Here is a 20,982-nt window from a genome sequence, read left to right on the forward strand (position 1 = left end):
CTATGGCTCAGGGAAAGACAGCCCCTCAAAGTCCATAAGCTGCTTGCCATTGAGCATGTCCCTGAAGTAATTGTCCAAAGAGAAGCTGGTGTAATCCAATTCGTTGCGGATTTGGTCGAGCCAGTCGCTAGCCCGTACAGTTTCGCCGAGTCTCCATCGACGGGAAAGGTCTACAACAATCTGATCCAGGCTTCCGTTGTATAATAAGTCACATTGACCATTTTGCTTTCGCATCCAGCAGTCAATGAAGAGTAGATAAATGCAACCTCTCTTATACGGGACCCATTCAGCATACCAATCAGTAAACATCTCTTGGGCAGCATCCCGAATATCCATGCTGATTCGCGGAGAAGAGAAGTATCCCTGAAGATGACGATTAATACTCTCAATCAGAAAGGTTTTGTCTTTAAGTCCGAAACGGTATGGTAGGTAGGCTGAGTAAAGCTCGGCGATTCCTGGACGACTATTAGCTTAATATAAATAACCTGTTAAGAGATACTACCTTCTATAAACCAATCATTATCATAGCCGTCCTCTTCAGGACTCAGGCCAGAAAAGCTGTGAACCATTTCATGTGTGAAAAGAAGCAAAAGCGAATCATCAGTTTCGTCGGCTACTGTCTCATCATATTCTAGCACGTAGCTACCCATGAAACCCGTGCCTCCAAATCCGACTTTTGTCTTGCGGATAAAAACACGATAGGACTCCCCTGAAACCCCGAAGTGTTCTGCCATCTTTGGGTAAAGACTTGTATTGTAGGCCTTAAGTCGATCGAGGTTGGGAGGTAGGTCGCCGAACCAGTAGCAAGCAGCGAGAATGTCCCCTTTCTGGGCGGCTGAGTCTGGATAGGAGCGAACAGGACCTGTCATGTAAACTGTTCTCCAAACCGTATCAGCACGACCAATTACGACGACGGGATCAGGGCCTTCTCCGAGGCTCCAGACACATCTTGTTGACCGTGGTGTGTCTTCTGGCAAGATCCATTCTACAGTGTTTTTGTGAACACGTTCAGATATGAGAAGGGGCAGAAACCAACGACCAGCGCCCTGTAGACCGCCTTGATCCCTGCGAAGATCCACACGGGCCCCCAATGGAGTCTTCTCCGAGACTGTGCGGGGAAAGGCATCAAATCTCAAAGAGACATGACCTTTGGTTTGTCGAGTCGGGCACCATTGCTGCTGCGTGTTACGGTTTAGACTTGGAATGTCGCGGAAGGCAAGTGGCAGAGGTCCGTCATCATCTGAAGCATGGATGTCGCTCTCGCGGTACGGATGTCCAGGGACGTTGTCCGTAAAGGTGTCAAACAAAAACATAGGCTCACCATCTTGGACAGAGGGATTCTCTATCACGAGATGGACGGAGAGTGCGCTGACGCCGCATTTGTCGAAACGAGGAGCCAAGCAAAGATAGATTGAAGGATATTTAGAGCATGCCATGTTGTGAAGATTTGAGAATGAAGATATGTACGAGTCTATGAGTTGGGTAACTAGGTACTTATAATCATAGATCCCAGCAGTTGCCCAGGTCCATTGCTTACATCTGAGCCTATTACTTCGATCATCCACGGCCACGGAATAGATTCGTCACACAACCAGTAGACTAAACCCAAAGCGGTGTGCGAGAACGAGCAGATAAGGCTAAGAAACCGCACATCCAATATGTTTTGCACTAAGATGCCGTGATAAAACAGTCACGGCCGCATCTCCACTATTACCTGACTTGCTTTCCTCAAGCACCATCGCGGCAGATGCTCGCCCAGCCGAGTAACTCGTCAGAGCAAAGTGCGAAATCCTTCTACCATCAGCGCCCATGTACCGGCCAGCGCCCCCTCGACCCAAGAGGACTCGAATATGCCGAACACGCGATGGCTGCCACACTTGCCGCCGTAAGCACCGCAAGGTACGTAATACCGCATTTTCACCCCAAACTAGTCTTCTCAGCACTATCCCAACCCCCCACGGAAGCGTCGTGGAATCGAACTGATGGATCCTTCTCTGTCATAGTGCGATCTGACCAAATTTCGTGCTCCAACTGCACGCGTAGCGGCTTGCAATGCGATGGTTATACCGTCCGGCTCACATGGCTGCCTGCCTCAGTCGGAACTGGGGATAATCCACAACGGCCAAAGCGCACAGCTGCGCTGGAAAAGAACACATCACCACATGAAGCATATCTACCAAGCCACTTCAATCGCTGCGTCCATGGGCAGTTGACGCACCTCATGGGTGATTGGCTGACGGACCTGTTATATCATCCCTATCTCGAACCTGCATTGATGGCCATCTCAGCTTCCAATCTGTTCCAAGAGAATGTCTTCCGCCGCGATCCTACATCATCCTCGTGGCATATCAAGGAGAGGCAGACCGATAAATTGACACAGTCATGCTTTCGTCTCGCTATCAATTACTACAACGATGCCATCCGAACAATTAGCGACACAACCCCCAATGGAAACAAATCTCCCCACCTGAACCTTGCAGTAACTCTTTTACTAGTTCTATTCGAATAGGAGTCCGGGAGTGTACACGGAAGCTTCGTTCATATGGATGGTGCCGATGCCATTGTCTTATCATCTATTGAAGAGCTGTGCCAAACATCGACAGGGCGTCTACTTCTTAAGAGTTGGGCCGATATGCGGACACGCAAAAACAGACAAAAACTTGCCTTTAGACCATTAGAGATCGAACTTAGTAGAGCTTCCGACACTCGAGAAAGAGTCTTGATGTCTCATGCTCTGCAATTTTCTTCTGGTGTCGCATCTGCCCTTACCAATGCGATCTCGATGAGGGATCGGCTTGTCTTGCAAATGTGCGCGGCTTCTGATGGGATAGATGAGAGACTCGTATTAGGTCACTTCCGGCAATGGTACTCGCATTTCTTTGACTTCAACTACACAGAGGAGCTCTCTTCTGAAGCTGAATGTGTTCTCAGCATCGAGGAATTGATGAACGGTCTTGATGCCACGAAGCAGGTACTCCATGAATGGCGCAACGGTCTTGACAAATCACAGCTCCCAGTTCTACAGACATCTTTCCCTTCCGCACTTGATCAGATCTTTGAGGACCGGCTAGTCTTGGTCGAAGACGTGACACCGCTACAGTTTAGGACACCCCAAGCCGCGTTCAATTATCTACGTTATGCCATCAGCTTAGTTATTACATCGCCGCAAGTCCTGAATATGTACGTTCTTGCCACACGACCTAGAGCGCCAAGTACACATGTTCCCGCCGTTGTAGCTCACCTGCTTTCGGTGATTGAAGGGCTCGATCCAGCGCAGCTTATCCGCTACGACGTGTATGACAGCGGACCTCTCTGGGTTCTGGTGACTTTGGCGCTGTGCGTGCCAGAGCCTCACGTTGTGTCGTGGATCCTTGAGACTATCTTCCCAAGATATGAACAGTATTCACATCGTGGATCGATGCTTATAAATTTCATAGATGCGAAAGAAATGCTGCTGTGTATACGGTCGCAGTTGCAGAAAGGAATTTTACCACTACTATGCTCCTCAAGTTCCTTGATTACAGATGACCTTGTTTCCAGCCCGGTAGCACGATTTGGGCAGAAATTTGCTGTCATAGGCCGGAACGCTTCTGGGTCTTTTAGTCGCATAGTTGCTTCGACTTGTTAGTAGCCTTTAGGTATAGTTATAGCAGTAATAAAGAGATTGGTAGACATATTGTAGTCTTTAATCGATGACTAAAGACGTTGGTGTTTATTTTTGGACGGAATTTCGATTGAGTATTATTTCTAATTTACCTAGTAGGATTGGTGGAAAAATGACTGAAAGGGGAAAAGAATACAGATTAATTAAGTCCTACGCTTTAATCTCATCTAAGCTCTTCGGCGCTTTGCTGGCGGTCTATCTCCACTGACATACACATACGGGGGACTTTCGTAACCATCTATTTCAGCCTCCCAGTCTGTTCTGCTGGGAGCAGTATGGCAAAGCAACAGCTTAGCATAAGCTGCTGCAGTTGCTGCTGCGTAATTCTGCCATGCTTTGTTTTTATAAGCATCTGCATAATCGCAGATACCACGAATAACTAGGCATGGGAGAATATTCATGACGCCTGCTGCTTCCATCTCAAAGCATAATATGCCATGCTCTTTTGCCCAGCGATCCCGTGCACTGGCGTCTTTGAGAACCCTGTTTCCTGATGCAATAAGGCCATAATGTATTTCTGGTAGGTCTGTTAGACGGCGTGGCCTGCGCTGTATATGGCTGTCTGCGTTGATACAGTCCCGAAGTGCAAAGCAGGTAGAGCATACTGCCTTGAAGAGATGGTCATTCTCTTGTCCAGGGTGGCTGTAGTCTGACGTAGAGGAACTTGGTATAGATCGGACAATCTTTTCCAGGTGTATTTGAAGCGAGCTCGAAGACGCATCAGGCTTTGAACGAAGTGCGCTTATAGCGGTCCTCAAGCTCCGCGGTGGTCCCTGGAGAATACCGGTGAGCTGAAAGGCATTTCCTTCATACTCTTTGCCTCTATCATATTGGATAACACCCGAGGATGTTGACGTTGGATGACTGACCACAACATCTCCTAGGCGAATATCTGCCTCTGGGGAGGGAGCTCCGCCAGCTATACCAACCAAGAGACAAAATTCAACTTCGTGATAAGTTCTTCTCATGTTGGATGCGGCGTCAGCAGCCGCGTTTGTTCCATACTCGCCTGATGGAAGACAAGCTGCAACTATCATATGCTGCCCTATTGTACCAAGTGCATAGGTGTTGCTGTCACCTTTCATCTTAGTGTGCCCGTTGTGTTCTGCATCAAAAAGCGTCCGTACTGCCCGAAGCTCTAGAGGAAGTGCACAAATGATGCCGACAGTGTATGCAGAATGAGGGTAAGAGTGCATATCCAGTCCTTGCTCTTCTATATTTGTTCGAATCCTGGAGCCCCCAATTGAGTATCCCGGGATGGGTGAGGACCGTTGACGGTCCATGGAAGTAGCTCTCAGTGTGCTTGTTACTGATTCTTGAGAATTCCCGTGCAGGTTATGATTCGGTTGTCCCCAACTCCCAAAATCTATCTTCTGTGCGAATTTGTCAAGCTCCTCGATGGGAATAGAACTATAGGCCTGGCTTAGTTCCGTCTCTAGCGGTAGTACGACTTTCTGATAAATCGTCTTTCTTAGCGTCAAGGTGTCTAGCATCTCCCCGTGTTCGTCTTGCCAGACTTTTGGGTCCAAGCAATTTGTTAATGCCAGGTAAAATTGAGAGTTCGAGGGAATCTCTGCCTTGCAAGCTTGAAATACAAGATTCGCATCCAAGTATTTAGTAAAAGCCGAGGATTTTGTATTTGTTCCTAGCTTAGCGTTGAATTTCTGGACGAGAATATCGAATGGCGTTTCGAAGTATAGTTCTAGCAATAGTAAAGCTAATGTGATGACGGTCGGGCATGGATGATTAAAGAAGTCCTCCACATCTGTATCGTCCGCCTCAGTGTCATCTACCATGTCGTCGGTTTTGGGATTTTCGGGAGGAGCCTCATTACGAGGATTTTGAAGATTCAGGAGGGGACTATTGATAAATGGCCTGAAAAGGGTAGTAAACGATGAAGTGTGGAAGAATAGAACATCAGATAAGCCCCACGTTGGCTGCAGCCAAGGAGTGTTGTAGAGGTGAAATACCGTTGAAGCCAGGATTACAGCCAACATCCGTTTCGTCCTCTCGGTGAAAGACCCTCTCGTATGCCTCAGGATATAGTCCAGAGAAACTGCGTTCTGTGACGTGTCGATGGAAGAATCACATATTTCTGGTAAAAGCTGAAATAGTTGATTCCGTAGCACCTTGAGCTCGAGGCGGTATGCGGTCATTGACTTGGCATTTGCTACTACCTCACAGAGCCTCTTTATCTTGAGCGATTTGGCCTCCAATCGCTTCCGCTTGGCATGTTGAAGACCCACTGCATCAGGCACTCCTTGCTTCCCCGTTGCATGAACTCGGACCTCTTGCCAGTCATAATGCGTAGAAAGAAACATATCAAAATCGACAACATCCTCATCTTGACTGTGAAGCATAGATTCTCGCGGCTTTCGGTGGGTGCTTAAATAGAGCCGAGCTCCAAAGTCGTGCTCTGTTTTGCATGGGCAATCGGTACATGCTACCATAGCCTCGAATGTTGATTGAGCGGCATTCAAAATATTGTAAGGAAGCTCTGCGATCACCAACTGAGGGGAAAAGTCTTCTTCGCCCCATCGAGAAGGGTCTTCGAGGTAGCTATCACGTAGCGCTTCCTCGCAGGTGACCAGTGATTTCAGTAATTCATTCCGTAATATGAAGGTCTTCTTCAAGTCCACCGATAAGACATCGCTCAATTTAGCGAGATCGCTTTTTGCGTAACCGATGTTTTCGCCTAGTAGTATTATTCCTCGCAACCCGTCTTTGATAGGGACTTGAAGGGAGCTAGTCGGAAACATGAGCTTTATTGGTCCCAGCAGCAGGGTGATGAGGCCATTATCCTCGTCAGGCACACTTGTATCGTCTAAGATACCCAGGCTCCTTTTTATCATGTTGAAATATGCCATAAGGCTGGCACAAAAGGATCTCAGCTCTTCATCCCTCTCGTTGACCCAAAGAGTTTCGCTGATTTGCTGAGCTGCTTTGTAAGTCAAATACAAGGTATTAATCATCTCACCACCAGTTGCTCCTGCAAGATCAAGGTTCATCGCCGCCATGTTGTCAATAGATGTTCAAGGCAAGATTACGAGACCCATATTGACATTCGTTGATCCGGGATGACGTGAGCTGAATTTGGTGCCCCCACGGTGCGGCTGAACTTCAGAATAGACGTTATCTTGGACAGTTCCCCGCACATTCCTGCAAAGCTGCCTTACCTGTGAGGCCATAATGAGTGTATTTAGCCGCCAGAGATCTCTCCTCACTTCAGAAGCATAGTGACGAACACACGCAAATAGAATGTCGGTATCGCTCGCTCGCGAGACAGGAGCCCATACTCCAACAGCCTCCATCTCGAAGTGTGCCCAAAAGTGCTCCGAGTCTTTTCAACATTGCCTCAATGGCGCTAGTAAGTTAGACAAGCCTTACGCTCCTTGGCCGGTAGTCCGAGTCGAGGATCAACTCGCCCGATTTCAACTTTGGACAGCCAACATCCGCGTCTTCAGCACTGGCCGCGACTCTTTGGATTATAGACTCAGAGATGCCTCGGATGTTAAAACACCTATCATCGGCCTGTTGCAGGCACTGGACTTTCGGATCAAGACTGGTACGTAGCAGCGCTGATCTCAAGTCCAAAGTTTGATTTGCGGTTCAGTTTTCCTAACATATGTCACAAATAGGTTCGCAGATCTTCGACTCAATGATTCAAAGTCAAGATAGAAAATCCATCGACGAGGCTATCGAGGAATTCGTCCAGACTCTAAACGCAGTGTCGACCGAGATCACCTTACTGCACAAAATCACAAACACGATACGCCGTGCTAGTAAAGAAACGCAGAATAGTCGAGCGGCCGAAAGGTTCAAGATCAAAGATGACGAAGGCAATGACGTGGGGCCCTTCATCCACTCTGTCTTCTTGAATTATATAAACGACAGGTATCATGTTGCCAGCGAAGAGATCCGCAAGCGCCTTGCAAGCTCAATGGTTCTTCGACGCAAAAGGTTACTTGATCGTCGAGAGCGCTACGGAAAAAACCCAATACATCTCCCTCAAACAACAACTGGCCCGGGCATCTCACATCCTGAGTCAGAAATCATGACGACGCTGGGCGATGCTGAAAGGCCTGCGAAGAAAAGGATCATCGCAGCACCATCACATAGTGCCATGCATTCCGCTGACACTGCGACGACGTTTTCACCCGAGGGTTACAAGAAGGCTGCAGCCCCATCAATACTGTCAATATCTAAAACAGTCACGTTGAGCGATGAGGACGAACTTATATTTCCTCCTGCCCCCAACGGCGCTTTTATGCAAAGGTACAATAGGGCGAAGCAGGATATCGAAGATAGGCACAGACAGAGGCTATCTACTATCGATAGTTACTATGAAGGTGTCGACATGACTGCCATAGCTCCTGGAGATGTTCGGGCTATTATTGATGCTGGAGCTGTACGGGACAGAGCATTGGCTAAGGCCTGGGATGATTGCCTCAAGGCAGTGAGCGAAGCCACCTGCCCATATTGTTTTCATGTGCTACCAATTAGTGAAGTCATCGACGAGTTAAAATGGAAGTAAGTATGATAGGCCCTTGCATCGCAATATGGTCATACTAATCAACAATAGATATCATGTCAAGAACGATCTTGAACCTTACGTCTGTTTATTCGAGGCTTGCCACACGTCTGGACATTTGTATACTGACAGCAACACATGGATAAATCACATGTCGCAGCATACTTTACGATGGCGCTGTGCATCGAAGCGGCATGGCGAATTTTTGGCTGACTCCAGAGACCATTACCTTCATCATATGAAGCATAGCCATCCAGGCATGTTTACTGACGATCAACTCGGGATACTGGCTGATCAGAATGTTCGTAAGACTGGTCCACTGTTCGAGGCTTGCCCGCTCTGCGGTGAAGAGAAAGGAAGTTCTTCCCTGATCGATCACCTGGTCGGCCACATGCGATTCTTGGCCCTTAAATCGCTGCCACCTCATCAAGAAGATAGCGATGATTTGAGTGAAAGTGGCGAGCAACAGAATAGCTGGAGCTCATCTCGGCCCACCATCAGAAGCACTATCGAGAACGATTCCGTGGACGATTTCACGTTCTCATTTACTGGTGTCCCGGGCCGACTTCCTGAAGGGTTTTTCACTTTTGGTCATTAAGACCTTGGAAGCACTCTGCACTCCCGACAGGAATTGCCATCCGACCAGGTCATGATACCACTGCCTTTGTATTCTATTATATAAGCATCAACCAGGACGATATCGAACTCGGAGAACCTGCTACAGTCCAGTATGGGAAACAGTACATCGGGACAAGGTAGTGTGTCATTCCTACTGAGAAGGATATGTGTATTAGAGGTTACTCATAGCCGTCACCCAGTATTTCTAGATGCTGTTAGACGAGGAATTTACTGAACGACGATACAAAGGCGCTTCAACGAGAGGGTGTGAACTTACAGTCTCAACGCCTGCTCCAACAGAGCGGACCTTTGAAGCCAGCCATCCACCGGCCGGGGCAGATTCTACGTCAAATCTAGCTTCATCATCGCTGACATCCTCATTGAACACGATCTTTCTTGGCAACTCTGGATATTTCACAGCTGGTCTCCCAAGTCCGATTAGATCACAGGCGTTGTTATCAAGAGCTCCAGCAATGCCCTTCCGGCTCCTGAACCCGCCAGTCACAAGCAGTGTGAGATCAGGAAACTTGCGACGAATCTTTTCACTTGTACGAAGGAAGAAACCCTCGCGAATACTTGAGCGGGACCTGGTGGAACTTGGCTGCAGGGATGATTTGGTGCTCATCATCTGAGGGTCTTCGAAGGATCCACCACTGAGATTGATGTAGTCGATTTCCTCCTGCTGAATCAACTCGATCTGTCGTAGCATCTGAGTCATTACCTCTTCATCCTTGAAGTCTGCGGAATTGATCTTGACACCAACGCAGAATGTCTTGGGGACTTCTTTTCGGATGGATCGGATGATGCGAAGAACTAGTTCGACGCGCTTGTCTGTTGAAACGTCCAAACTCATCATCGCGCTTGTTACTGTTTGGCGTCATGAACTGAGACAGTAGAAAGCCATCTACGAGATACAGTCAGTAAGAATACAGCTTCGTTCACATACTATTCCACTCACGTGCTGCATGAACCTCAACACCTTGAAAGCCAGCTTGGTAAGCCAGATGCGCAGCTTGAGTGAATTGCGCGATGACAACATCCATGTCATGCCGTGTCATGGCCCTCGGGGTTCCAAATACCAGCATACGGATCAACTTGGCAACGGTGTTATCGCCGAGATTGATCGGAATAGCACTGGGAGCGATTGTTTTTGAGAAGATGCTTCTCTTTCCTGCTCCAATTGGAGACTGCCGCCCTGGATGGTTTCTGCATCATCGCTCCCGTTAGTCACTGCGTCTTGACATCGTGACTGGGCTTACAATTGAGCAATCATATGACAGTTCTGATCCTTGGTAGAAGCTGTCCACTCTAACCAACTCTGTAGCAAATTCGATGTGGTTCCGGTGACTGCGACGTCTTGATTGCTGCCGAGATACTGGTCCGAAACCATGATGTTTCCTAATCCTTGTCAGAGCAAGCTTCTTTGCGTATGGAGAAAGCTTTTCGCAAAACTCGCCCGTGATTAGAGCTGCCCATCCACCTTCTGCCCATCGCTTATACAATGCTCTATGATTGGCAGATGGCAGTAAGTTCTGTGCCATCTTTTCAGACATTGCAGTCTTCACAAGCCTGTTCTTGAAGACAAGTCCGCATCGTAATTGAACTTGTGTATTGGCTGTGGACTTCATCGTTGGCGCAATTCCCGGTGGTGATCTTTTTGTAAAGGTTTGGTCAAATCCAGACTCAAGCATGAGTTTTTCTTGTTTTTTACCTTAATATATTTTGTCTATTTACTAGTTATCCATCTTTTATCTCTCTAACTAAATATCACGAAATTTCTAAACTGGCCGCGGAGGAACTCTAGGGTGGACTGAACCCAAATCCTCCGAAGCTACGGTAAATCCACTCAAGTCATGGTTAGTTGGACCGACCCCACAATGACCTGTTCGTGCTGGTTAGTGCCATCCAGGGTTTCGGCCGGGAACAAACCCCAACAAGGGTCATTCCCATTCCACAACCCTTCGGCCGCCTTCACGTGTAACTCTTTTCAAAAAATAGACATAATATTTAGCTTAGATATAGCCAAACAGTTTCGAATCTTCACCATATCCGTTTTGTCCCCCTCTTGACCGTGTGCTCAGCCCTCTCCCCTGAAACACCACCTGCGACGTCTCTCCCCCAAAACACATTCCCCGACAGACAATTGGCTAGGACCTCCACAGATCTCGGAACTTGGCGACGCAGAGATACGATTGGCTCCTCAGAAGATAGACGAGGTCTTGGAATTAGTTACAAACGTGCCGCTCTCGCCGACCTGTTTGTCGATCATGGCCCGTGTCCGTAGCTCAGAAGCAGTTTCTGTGTTTTAAGTGCAGGCGTTTTATGGTTAATGAGCAAATCGCAGTTTAGCAATGGCTGTTTGACGTTTTGTTTGACAGAGTGGCTGTGTTCTTCGGGAGACGAGGATTCCGGGTCTTGGCTGGGCGGGCAAGGGTCAAAGCGTAGGTGAAGAAGCCGTGCGGTGCGTGATATGTTTGTCTGGTGATGTTTGACACATTTTGAGGAACTATCGTGAAGCTGTTGAATGTCTCGAGAGTGTCTTGTGTTTTACTTGGCTGCTTCTTTGGTGGTGATATCTGTGTTTGTTAAGAAGGCCGTAAGAGGAAACAGACTCGTTGACTTTTCTATATAAGTCTTCACATCTCCCCTTCATTGTTCTAAACATCAGCATCAACAATCAGCATCAGCATCAGCATCAGCATCATCTTCTTCCTTTTTAATCACTTCTCCCCTGCCGGTCAGGTCTCTATTTTCGGTCTCTCTGACTAGTTCACTCCTCATCCTTTGTCCAACTTTGTTCTCAGTCTTATTCACAGTAAACCCACTTCCACAATGGCTCCCATCAAGAACCTCCTCATGGCCCTTTTCGTCGCTGCCGATCTCGCAGCAGTCTCAGCCCACAGTGTTATCACTAATGCCGTCGGTGATGCTGGTGGCTCTGGCATGGCCCTTGGTGTTGATACCTCAATTCCTCGAGACGGAACTCGAAGACGCCCTTTCCAGCAGGATGCAACCCGCTTCCGAGGGAACTCCGCAGATACCGTCGGCGAAACCTTGTCTGCCGGTGATAACGACATCGAGCAGGGAACTTTGGACATCATGGAAGAGACAGGTAAGCTATCCGCCTTGACGATGTTATTTATTTCACAAACTAACACCTAAATCAGGATCGGAGCTTCCTCAGGTGAACCCCGGTGGTAGCCTCGAGATGACGGTTCATCAGGTCAACTCAGACGGTGCTGGTCCGTACACGTGCATGATCAATGCCGACGGCACCGGTACATCCTGGGAGAATATACAGGTGACAACTAATGTCGCCGGCAATGACCGGGGTCGCAACCGGGACGGCGAGATGGGAGATTTTCCTCTTGTTGCTTCTATTCCTGCCGGGCAAAACTGTACTGGAACAGTCGCAGGCGAGGATAATGTCTGTCTTGTCCGCTGTCAGAACCCAGCTCGCGCCGGCCCATTTGGTGGTGTGATCCCGGTCCAGATGGTCCAGGGCAATGGCGGTAATGCTGGAAATGCTACTGAAACCGGAAACACTGGAAACACGGGCAATACTGGTGCTGGCAATGCGAATGACAACGCCGAGGACACTGCCAACGATACCACTAACGACACCACCAATGGCGGTGCCAACGGGAACGCAAACGGTAACAACAATGGCAACGCCAATGATAATGGCAATGATGATGAAGACGAGGATGAGGAGGATGAGACTGATGCTAGCACTCGCAACAACCGCCGTGCCACTCGCTTCTCTGCCTAAACCATAGACTGATAACGATTGGTAACGCGAACTTTCCAAGGGAAGACTGGAACACCGACACAAGGGACTGGACAGGTGGGGGATGGAAGCAGGATATCTACATAGTACATTTGGAAGGGCGATAGTATAATAAGATTTTGCTGATGAACTCTTTTCTCTCTGTGCTTGCTCGTGATTGACGAGCTTGGTCCATTAGCACTTACAAAATAAGATGCCTTTAAAGGCTGGTTTTTGCTGACTGAAGCCAATAGTCCCGCTCGGCTAGCCAATAGAGACTTGTTATTTGCAGTTGAGGCTTGTAGCTGAAAGCTGAAATCAGGGCAGGGAATCTGGCTAGCCAATAGGGGCTGAGAGATGCTTGCACTAGCTAAAACCCGGTATCGAACTTGCGCAAAATATGCGGTATATATTCCCAAGGTTGCCCATTACTCTATATATTTTTCGCACATACTCCAGAGTCTTCAAACCATAAACTTTGACCATAACATCATCATGTCTTCAACAAGTGCAACTGTACCCGCTTGGGAGCAGAATTTCCGTCATGATATGGCGCTGTCTGTTCCAACTCTCAACACGATATCAATGCACTCTTCAGACGCTTTGGAGACCTCTAAAATCGAGGTGCCAATGCATCATGATGATTATCCACCGGAAGATAATGTCAATAATCAGCTTATCGCCATCAACGTAGCTACTGTTCAACACATCCAGACTGCTAGTGGGGCATGCATCGATACCATTCAACGCTTGAAGGGTACGCAACCTAACAAAGACGTCTGGGGTCCTGCCATCGAGACTGCTTACTGGACCGCTAACCAAAGCTTTTCCAAACGATTCAGCAATGCATCGGATGTGGCCGTCAAATTTATTAGTGCCCTCCCTCCTGCTCAGCAAAGTGGAGCGGCCAATTTCATGAGCTACAGCATGGGCATTGTTAACAAGGCTATCCAAAGGGCATTATCTGCGCTTTCGAGTGCGATTATCTTGCGCACCCTTAAGGAATATCTGGCGGGGAACTGGAGTAAGCTTACGGAAGTGGTTGATGATGTCAAGGCTGGGTGCAGCGCTGCTATAAATGCCTTGAATTCCTTGCTCTAGTAAAGGTTTTCTTTATCTTCCGCCGAGAGCTGACCCCACCCCTATAGCTCTTATTGCTTTTGGGCATGATGATGACAATACGGCTCTTGATACTGGAATTCATAGATGGAATAGCTGCATTAGCATTAATTTTTAACTTCTTTGGAGACATGGAACCAGGCATATGTGGCGAATAATGGCTGTCGCGTGAAATACATCCACTTTAGGAAAGTGAATCCCCTTATTTCAACCCTTGTAATTGGTCAACGCTACAGTCAGTAGTGTTATCATGAGAACACCACTTTCCCATATTGTTCTAGGTAAGTTGTACCCACATGAACATGAAGGACTATTGGCAATGACGGTCTTACACCCGAGGCTCGTCACTTTGCATTTTGCAAGGGATAGGATATCCAGAAGCAGATCTTATCGGCTGACCAAGCAGGTGGAGTACTCATATGATAACCATGATACGTATACAAGAGAGCGTATCTTGAGTCAAATGTAAGAAGAAATATAATTGTTAGCCTAATATTTAACAATTACTTAACCAGTACCTATTCTAAGTAACTATCATCTTCTTACACTGTCCAGCTCACAAGCCTCCCAAGCCATGTTTAGGCTCAATGATACGTCCCTTTATATTCTTTCTGCAATTCTGTTCACCTTGGCGCTACTTCTATTCTTATCAATTGAAACGTTTTTATTCTCCAAGTCCAGAGTAGGCCAAGTCTCTGCTGGGTCGTTCAAGCCACCGAAAGGATGGTGGACGGATGCCAAGCGGTTCAGTCTTGAACAGCGAGCCATCTTCAGCCAGGTATGTCCTCAGTCGATAAATGTTGGATTCCATTGACAAAAGTAGAACTGGATTTGCGTCAGTCACCGCACTCGGTTCTCCAAGCCTGGCGATTATATCGCATTTGAAATTGCTGGCTTTAGACTCCTCCTTATGCTAGGCAAGGATGATGTGGTGCGAGCATTTCATAACGTCTGTCGGCACCGCGCATTTCCGGTGACTAAAAAAGCTTCTGGCTCAGCATCTATACTTGGCTGCAAGTATCACGGGTGGAGTTATAATAACAAAGGGCAACTTACGAAGGCGCCCCAATTTGAAGATGTGATTGGTTTTGATAAGAGCCAGAATGGTCTTTTTCCTGTTCACACCAAGATGGATGACGATGGATTTCTACACATCAATTTGAACAGTAGCGCAGAAGCGGGAAACACCGAGCTTGAGAGGGCGAAGGTAATTGGAAGGCCAGTAGCCACTGACCAGACCCAACAATATCTTGGATCTTGGGAAGTGAAAGGGAAGTTCAACTGGAAGGTTCCTGGTCAGTGTCTGGATTTGCTAGCACCAAATACAACGCATGCTCACAGAGGTCTAGGGAATGCCTTTCATCGAGAAATAGCGTCTGTCCATTTTAAAAGTTCTTTGTCGAGATTGCTTGGCACTTCTGCGGCAGGACAACTGCGGTTCAGCCCTCTGACCACCATTTATTCACAGGAGGGAAGTCCCGTCTGGTACCAGCTCACATATTCTCCGGAATCTGTTAGACAAACCACCGTACGATGCGACGTGTACTCAAAGTCGAAGCAAGATATTTCCGACTTTGAGAAACGTTTGAAGCCCAAACTGGAGCTTGAGATCAATTCAATCGTTCGGGGACATGAAGAGCTGTATGAGAAACTCACAAGCTCTGTCCATTCATTATATCATGGCGGAGGTAGGTCGTGCGATCGCGCTTGGTAACGATAGAAGACTGAGCATGTGTAGATGAGCATGCGACGTTGGCTGATATGGTGGATAAGCACGCCGAAAGAGAAAAGAGCGAAGGAGCAGAGATCAAGCCAGCTACAGTCAACCAGTGTCGAAGTAATGGCTATGCAAAAGCTGAAGGGAGTGAGTTTGATATTACTAAGTCTCTACGACGAGATGAAAGTGAGCATGACTAATATATCTTTACAGTATGTATGGCTTTGGAAGGGCTTGATAACTCTGGGGATCTGGCATGGTAGGTAGTAAGATGGTTTATAATTAAGGATTCCAGCATGAGATCTACTGGGGCTTCTTTCTAAATTTTTATCTTCCTAAGTTCTTTACGAATAAGTCTTAATTGTTGGATCCAGCTTAATCTTGTCTCTCGAGAACCGACGCAGCCGATGCTAGATAGGAACATATTGCTAGGATACCGCTCAATGTATTCCTTCTCGATATTCAAACCATATTGAGTGAGTAAAATAACGGTGATGCCCAGTGAAAATGTGGGCGCAATTAAATCCGCCATGCTATGGCCAAGCCCAGGTATGTCATTAGTAGTAATGACGATTTAACAATATACCTGGTCATTCGAAAATGGAGGAGGAATGTTCTTCACTGTGGGCACTCAGAAGTGGCTTCATGGTGCCCAACAAGTCCTTTGCTTGGACGTCACCCCTCTACCTCGCCATGGTCACATGAACTGACTGTGTACCCATTCGCACGGACAGTTTCGTGATTTGAACAAAAGACAGCTGTGACCTTGGCCCTTAAACTGCCCGCGAAACTTAAGGCAGCAATAACACCCAGCCCCCCACCTCCAATTTGTAGGATATTTGGGGCTTGGATTATGAATGGGACACAAGAACTTTGCCGATGGTGAAGAGTAACGCTAGAAGAGATATTATTGAGGTACGAGTAGGCAGCACTAACGACAGAACATGACTAATAATTCTTCCATGATATAGTGCCGCCATGGCTTCTACCGTTCCAATAACTTTCAGCTTATTAATCATTCAATTTTCAACAGATTGTTAATCACACAGAGAACAATCGCCGAGGAATCACAAATAAAGGCAGAGTCGCCCAACTCGGAGTCGAGGGATCTAAAGCTCAGACAAATGATTGGTCAGTAGCGTCGGATCGCTTTTCCTAATCGAGGTCAAGAACACGATCCGCTGCTTGAGGCTAGCAGAGCTGGGAATGAATGCAAGACCATGACATTGATACATACTCTCAATTTGTCGAGATATGGATACATATCTAACCATTCGGAATTCCACGTCTCAAAGTCTCATCACCCCTGAGGCTTTGAAAATACGTTAATTTATGCGCCATATCATAGTTGTCGATTAAAAATGTCTTGTCCAAACACACTCCCTGCATCATGGTATACCAGTAAGGCAATTGCTGGCCTAGAAAGGCGTGCTATATTCGACAAGGTATGGCCGTAAGTGGTCAATCTTTCGGGGCGGCTACTAATGTGTCCTAGACCTGGATTTATCTCGGTGTTGTCACACGATGGTCCGCTGACGGCGAGGACTGTTTATATGATATAGGGCTGTTCAAATTTACTGTTCGACGCGAGTCAGAAGACTGGAATAATATCCAGGTTTTCACAAGTGACGTACGAGATGGAAGCTATAACTTCAACTTGAACTCTAACGCTCTTAGGGCACTCTAATGCGTCGCCATATCACCCGGACCGGCCTCGTCTTTATAACTTTCTCCAATTTGACGCCTGAGTTCAACGAATACTTTCCCGGTCTTGAAGAGCTCATTTCAACAGTTGACTTCACCGCGTTTCCCTTTAGAAAAAGCCTCAAATACACCGGCAAGTATAATTGGAAGACTCTTATCGATGGGTTCCAAGAATGCCTTCACTGCTCCTTTGCGCATCCATCATTCTCCAAGGTTTATGCGCCGACTACATACCAGGTGCTTAACGAACAGAACTTCTCACGTCACCTAGCAGAAGCAGGCTGCAAACGCGACAGTCCAAGTGATGGTCTTTTTCTTTACTTCTTCCCCAACTCCACGTTGAATTTGTACGGTGGTGGTATCTCCTCGTTCCGTACCTGGCCGACAGATGATCCGTCTCAAACTATCATGCAGTTCGACTACTATCACAAGTCACCTGTCGAAACGGAGGATTTTAAGAATTATTACAAATTCGCCCGAACTGTCGCAACGGAAGACAACGATCTTTGCGAAATGGCTCAGATGAACCTGAATGTGGGGATTTATACTGAGGGCATACTGAATCCAAACAAGGAAAATGGCGTGATTCGTAAGTAGGACATGTTATCGCGCTTCAAATGCTATTATCAGTACTGACGTGTGTTGGTTGTTAGATTATCAGAAGCGGGTTTTCGAAATGTGCCTGGCCGAGTTCAATAAGGAAACTATAACAAACAACGAGCAGAAAGTGTTGGATTCGAGCCTAGATTCAAATGTCAGCTTAATAGCTGCCGAAGGGATCATGTAGCAGTGTCTGGACAAGACTTTGATAGTGTATAGATACTATTGATATCTATTGCTTGCAAGCCTCGTGCAGTTACATAGGGAAACGGAACTCGTGAGAATAAGACATACAGAAAGGTAGATCACTAAGTGGAAGGTGTGATTTTGACCCTCCCCCCTGCCTGCAGCCCGTCTAGTCTGCAGAAGAAGTTTGCATGCCATGAAGTGGATTAATTAGACAATTTGGTTGCTACTCGAGTGACCGTGGTGGTGCAGAGCTTGGTATCCGATTAAATCCCTACGATGAGACTCATGCCGACCGCTATAGCAGAGAAATCCCCATGCTAAATGTTGGAGATTATAGAACACATGCATGGGATAATCTCCCCCAGTTTTACGCCTGAGGGCCTGGACTGCACCTAGCTAATCAATGGTACCTGATTGGTGATAGAAGAGTCAAGACTAGTCCAAAAAAGGCCTCCTCAGCCCACATTGACCTATTGTAGATAGTCACCACATTCCCCCGCTTTCTTATCTACTCTCTGGTCTTGATGTCTAGTTAGTGATCGAAGTCCCCAACTCCCCTAGCACAATAGAAATATTGCACAACATCTGACCCTGATATACCAAGCAAGCCGCCAGAACGACCGACTTTGTGTGAAGCGGACAGCTATACAGACATGTTTGAAGTATATGCGAAAACCTAAACATGACGCCCCCCGAAACATCTCAGCTACGCCATCTATTACCAGCTTCCCCAGGAAAGGAGGTGCATACAGCGCCACAGAAACGAGCACCAAACAAGAAAAGCCGAAATGGTTGTGTTGAAACCCATCTTGAGTGGCAAATAAGGCTAGATGGAGGAAAGAGCTAATATTCAGTCTAGGGTGCGTTACATGCAAAGCAAGAAGAAGGAAATGTGATGAGAAGAAACCTTCCTGCTCCCAATGCCTTCGCCGGAAAGCGGTATGCGGGGGCTATCAAGCAGAGTTTAGGTGGAGGGAATTTGAGAAGCCCGATGCAAGCAGTACATCGTCAGGGAATAGTAGGACACCAAGTCCCTTACAGGCTCATGGTACGATGCTAAGGCTTTTATTTAGATAGCAGAAAAGGACAGCCCAGGTCGGAGCGGCCTCATCTTGGATTGCGAGCTTTCCACTCTGACGAACCCGAACTCTCCGTCAGACGTGAGTCTGACAACTATGGCGTCCCGAGCGATCTACTCAGCCAACCCGAATTCCCGCCACGAGATCCTGTCTTCCCGCAATCCCATACAGCCCAGACTCCTGTTGACCTAGGGTCTCGGTGCGAATTTGTTGACTATGGAACCAACTTTGATGGTCCTCAGATCAATGACCTCTCATTAGAGATGTCCTTCGATATATCCGAAGACCTAGACGACCTCTACGACATCCTTGCCGGTCTCGATTCCTTCGATGCGCCACAAGTCCATCACGACACCTCACCGCCAGATTGCCCAGTAATGTCGGGCGGTATCATAACGGGATCACTGAACACTGAACGGGCACCATTTCCGTGTATCAACCTACTAAATGATCATATCCCCCTGTCGCCAGTTTTGCGTACTTCACAATTTGTTGAAGCAACACCAGAACTTCAGGGCTTTTATAGAGGTGACGAGTTTGGAGAAGTAGGTATTGAAGATGATGAGCACTCTCCATCAAGTTCAAAGAACCACTCCAGGTCGCCTCTTTACAGGGTGCCTCAGCTCGATAGCGACTCTCCAGAGAACATCTCTGTACTCTTTGATCGCCGCATATGCGAGGTTTTATGTATCAAAGACAGTTCATCCGGGAATCCATGGCGAAAGATCGTCTGGCCTATGGCTAAGGAGCACACTGCGCTTTATCACGCACTTGCTGCCATGACATGCTTCCAGGGATTCAATGATCTCCCTCAACATCGCGCCATAGGACTAAGACACCTCAACTATGCAGTCCAACAGCTCGCAATCATGGAAACTAGCGATTGTAAACCCGAGGCAACCATCAGCACGGCGCTGGCCGTGAGCCTAGCTCAGGCCTGGTGCCATCCTCGATCTTCTACTACCACGAGTTACATTAGGAAAGGAGCCGAGCTTCTTCGAAAGGCGCTAATCGAACACCAGTCTTCCCAGCGTCCCAGAGATGAGCTGAGCGGCTTAGGCTTCCTCTCAAATACCTGGATATATATGGATACCATAACGCGCATTACGTGCCATGACGGATACGTCATGGATTTACCGCTCATGTCGGATTGCAGCTTATTCAGCTCCAAATCTTCAGTATCCACGGTAGATCCTCTCATGGGATGCGCTAGGCCACTATTCCCTCTTCTCGGCAGCGTGGCTGATCTAGTCAACCGCGTTCGGCGCAGGCAGGAAAAGCTCAACTCGCCAGCAATTGTCTCCGAGGCAGTCCGTTTGAGGACTTCGATTGAGCGATGGGAGCCTTCCACTGAATTTGATGAGGAACACCAGGAGACTCAACTATCTTCAAGCACGATTGATCTGATACAAACAGCTAATGCTTACAAGTGGGCAACCTTGCTATTTCTTCACCAGGCAGTGCCAGAGCTTCCGACACAAGTTTCGTTGCAGGACATGGCCAGAAAGGTACTTACCCTTATAGCAACTGTCCCGGTAGACTCTCATGCAGCCATATTTCCCGTAATGCCGCTGATGATTGCGGGTTGTGAGGCTACCGAGATAGAGGATCGGACTTGGGTCTCTGACAGGTGGCGAGTTCTAGGTTCTCGACTCACTTCGGGACTTGTCAACAGATGTTTGGAGATTACAGCAGAGGCTTGGAAAAGACGCGATAAGTCATCTAAATCAACTCGTGTCGAAACGGTTTCCTCTAGCCCTTCATGCTCGACAGTCAAGAGCGAAATACATTGGATGACCGTCATGAAGGACTGGGGTTGGCAAGGTAAGTCGATCTTTACATGAAGCAAGAAAAAGGAAGTATATTAACATTAAGCAGTTATGCTGGGCTGAGAAAGTTGATCGCCAAGTAGATTGTAACGACCTTGTTAATGAAATCGTTGTTCAATGATAAAGAAATAGATATGGCAAATATGACAAACAAGCCGAGCAC

At 47.5% G+C, this 20,982-nt stretch overlaps 9 protein-coding genes across 9 annotated transcripts; 6 read left to right on the forward strand and 3 right to left on the reverse strand.

Annotated features, from left to right (window-relative positions):
* On the reverse strand, positions 1-1,436 carry FSUBG_7036 (peptidase M61 domain protein; the record flags this gene model as incomplete). Its single annotated transcript, XM_036685298.1, has 2 exons — positions 1-455; positions 503-1,436. 2 exons carry the CDS (start codon positions 1,434-1,436, stop codon positions 1-3), a joined length of 1,389 nt encoding a protein of 462 aa, XP_036537476.1.
* A 428-nt stretch (positions 1,437-1,864) lies between these two features.
* On the forward strand, positions 1,865-3,528 carry FSUBG_7037 (uncharacterized protein; the record flags this gene model as incomplete). Its single annotated transcript, XM_036685299.1, has 4 exons — positions 1,865-1,899; positions 2,044-2,479; positions 2,621-3,399; positions 3,438-3,528. The coding sequence occupies 4 exons, from the start codon at positions 1,865-1,867 to the stop codon at positions 3,526-3,528; spliced, it is 1,341 nt and encodes a 446-aa protein (XP_036537477.1).
* A 303-nt stretch (positions 3,529-3,831) lies between these two features.
* On the reverse strand, positions 3,832-6,681 carry FSUBG_7038 (uncharacterized protein; the record flags this gene model as incomplete). The annotated part of the gene is made up of 1 exon (XM_036685300.1): positions 3,832-6,681. One exon carries the CDS (start codon positions 6,679-6,681, stop codon positions 3,832-3,834), a length of 2,850 nt encoding a protein of 949 aa, XP_036537478.1.
* Positions 6,682-6,922: 241 nt separating this feature from the next.
* On the forward strand, positions 6,923-8,793 carry FSUBG_7039 (uncharacterized protein; the record flags this gene model as incomplete). Its single annotated transcript, XM_036685301.1, has 3 exons — positions 6,923-7,229; positions 7,303-8,194; positions 8,247-8,793. 3 exons carry the CDS (start codon positions 6,923-6,925, stop codon positions 8,791-8,793), a joined length of 1,746 nt encoding a protein of 581 aa, XP_036537479.1.
* Positions 8,794-8,985: 192 nt separating this feature from the next.
* On the reverse strand, positions 8,986-10,203 carry FSUBG_7040 (NADH oxidase; the record flags this gene model as incomplete). Its single annotated transcript, XM_036685303.1, has 4 exons — positions 8,986-9,018; positions 9,091-9,644; positions 9,772-9,947; positions 10,073-10,203. The coding sequence occupies 4 exons, from the start codon at positions 10,201-10,203 to the stop codon at positions 8,986-8,988; spliced, it is 894 nt and encodes a 297-aa protein (XP_036537480.1).
* Positions 10,204-11,645: 1,442 nt separating this feature from the next.
* On the forward strand, positions 11,646-12,585 carry FSUBG_7041 (gEgh 16; the record flags this gene model as incomplete). The annotated part of the gene is made up of 2 exons (XM_036685304.1): positions 11,646-11,925; positions 11,981-12,585. The coding sequence occupies 2 exons, from the start codon at positions 11,646-11,648 to the stop codon at positions 12,583-12,585; spliced, it is 885 nt and encodes a 294-aa protein (XP_036537481.1).
* A 492-nt stretch (positions 12,586-13,077) lies between these two features.
* Positions 13,078-13,683, forward strand: FSUBG_7042 (uncharacterized protein; the record flags this gene model as incomplete). The annotated part of the gene is made up of 1 exon (XM_036685305.1): positions 13,078-13,683. One exon carries the CDS (start codon positions 13,078-13,080, stop codon positions 13,681-13,683), a length of 606 nt encoding a protein of 201 aa, XP_036537482.1.
* A 752-nt stretch (positions 13,684-14,435) lies between these two features.
* On the forward strand, positions 14,436-15,681 carry FSUBG_7043 (choline monooxygenase; the record flags this gene model as incomplete). The annotated part of the gene is made up of 4 exons (XM_036685306.1): positions 14,436-14,479; positions 14,542-15,389; positions 15,440-15,565; positions 15,632-15,681. The coding sequence occupies 4 exons, from the start codon at positions 14,436-14,438 to the stop codon at positions 15,679-15,681; spliced, it is 1,068 nt and encodes a 355-aa protein (XP_036537483.1).
* A 1,098-nt stretch (positions 15,682-16,779) lies between these two features.
* FSUBG_7044 (c6 zinc finger domain protein) lies at positions 16,780-20,882 on the forward strand (the record flags this gene model as incomplete). Its single annotated transcript, XM_036685307.1, has 5 exons — positions 16,780-16,863; positions 16,914-17,048; positions 17,096-17,711; positions 18,985-20,814; positions 20,869-20,882. 5 exons carry the CDS (start codon positions 16,780-16,782, stop codon positions 20,880-20,882), a joined length of 2,679 nt encoding a protein of 892 aa, XP_036537484.1.
* Positions 20,883-20,982: the final 100 nt, after the last annotated feature.

This window comes from Fusarium subglutinans, assembly GCF_013396075.1.
Source record: "Fusarium subglutinans strain NRRL 66333 chromosome Unknown NRRL66333_c0000084, whole genome shotgun sequence".
NCBI classification, from domain to species: domain Eukaryota; kingdom Fungi; phylum Ascomycota; class Sordariomycetes; order Hypocreales; family Nectriaceae; genus Fusarium; species Fusarium subglutinans.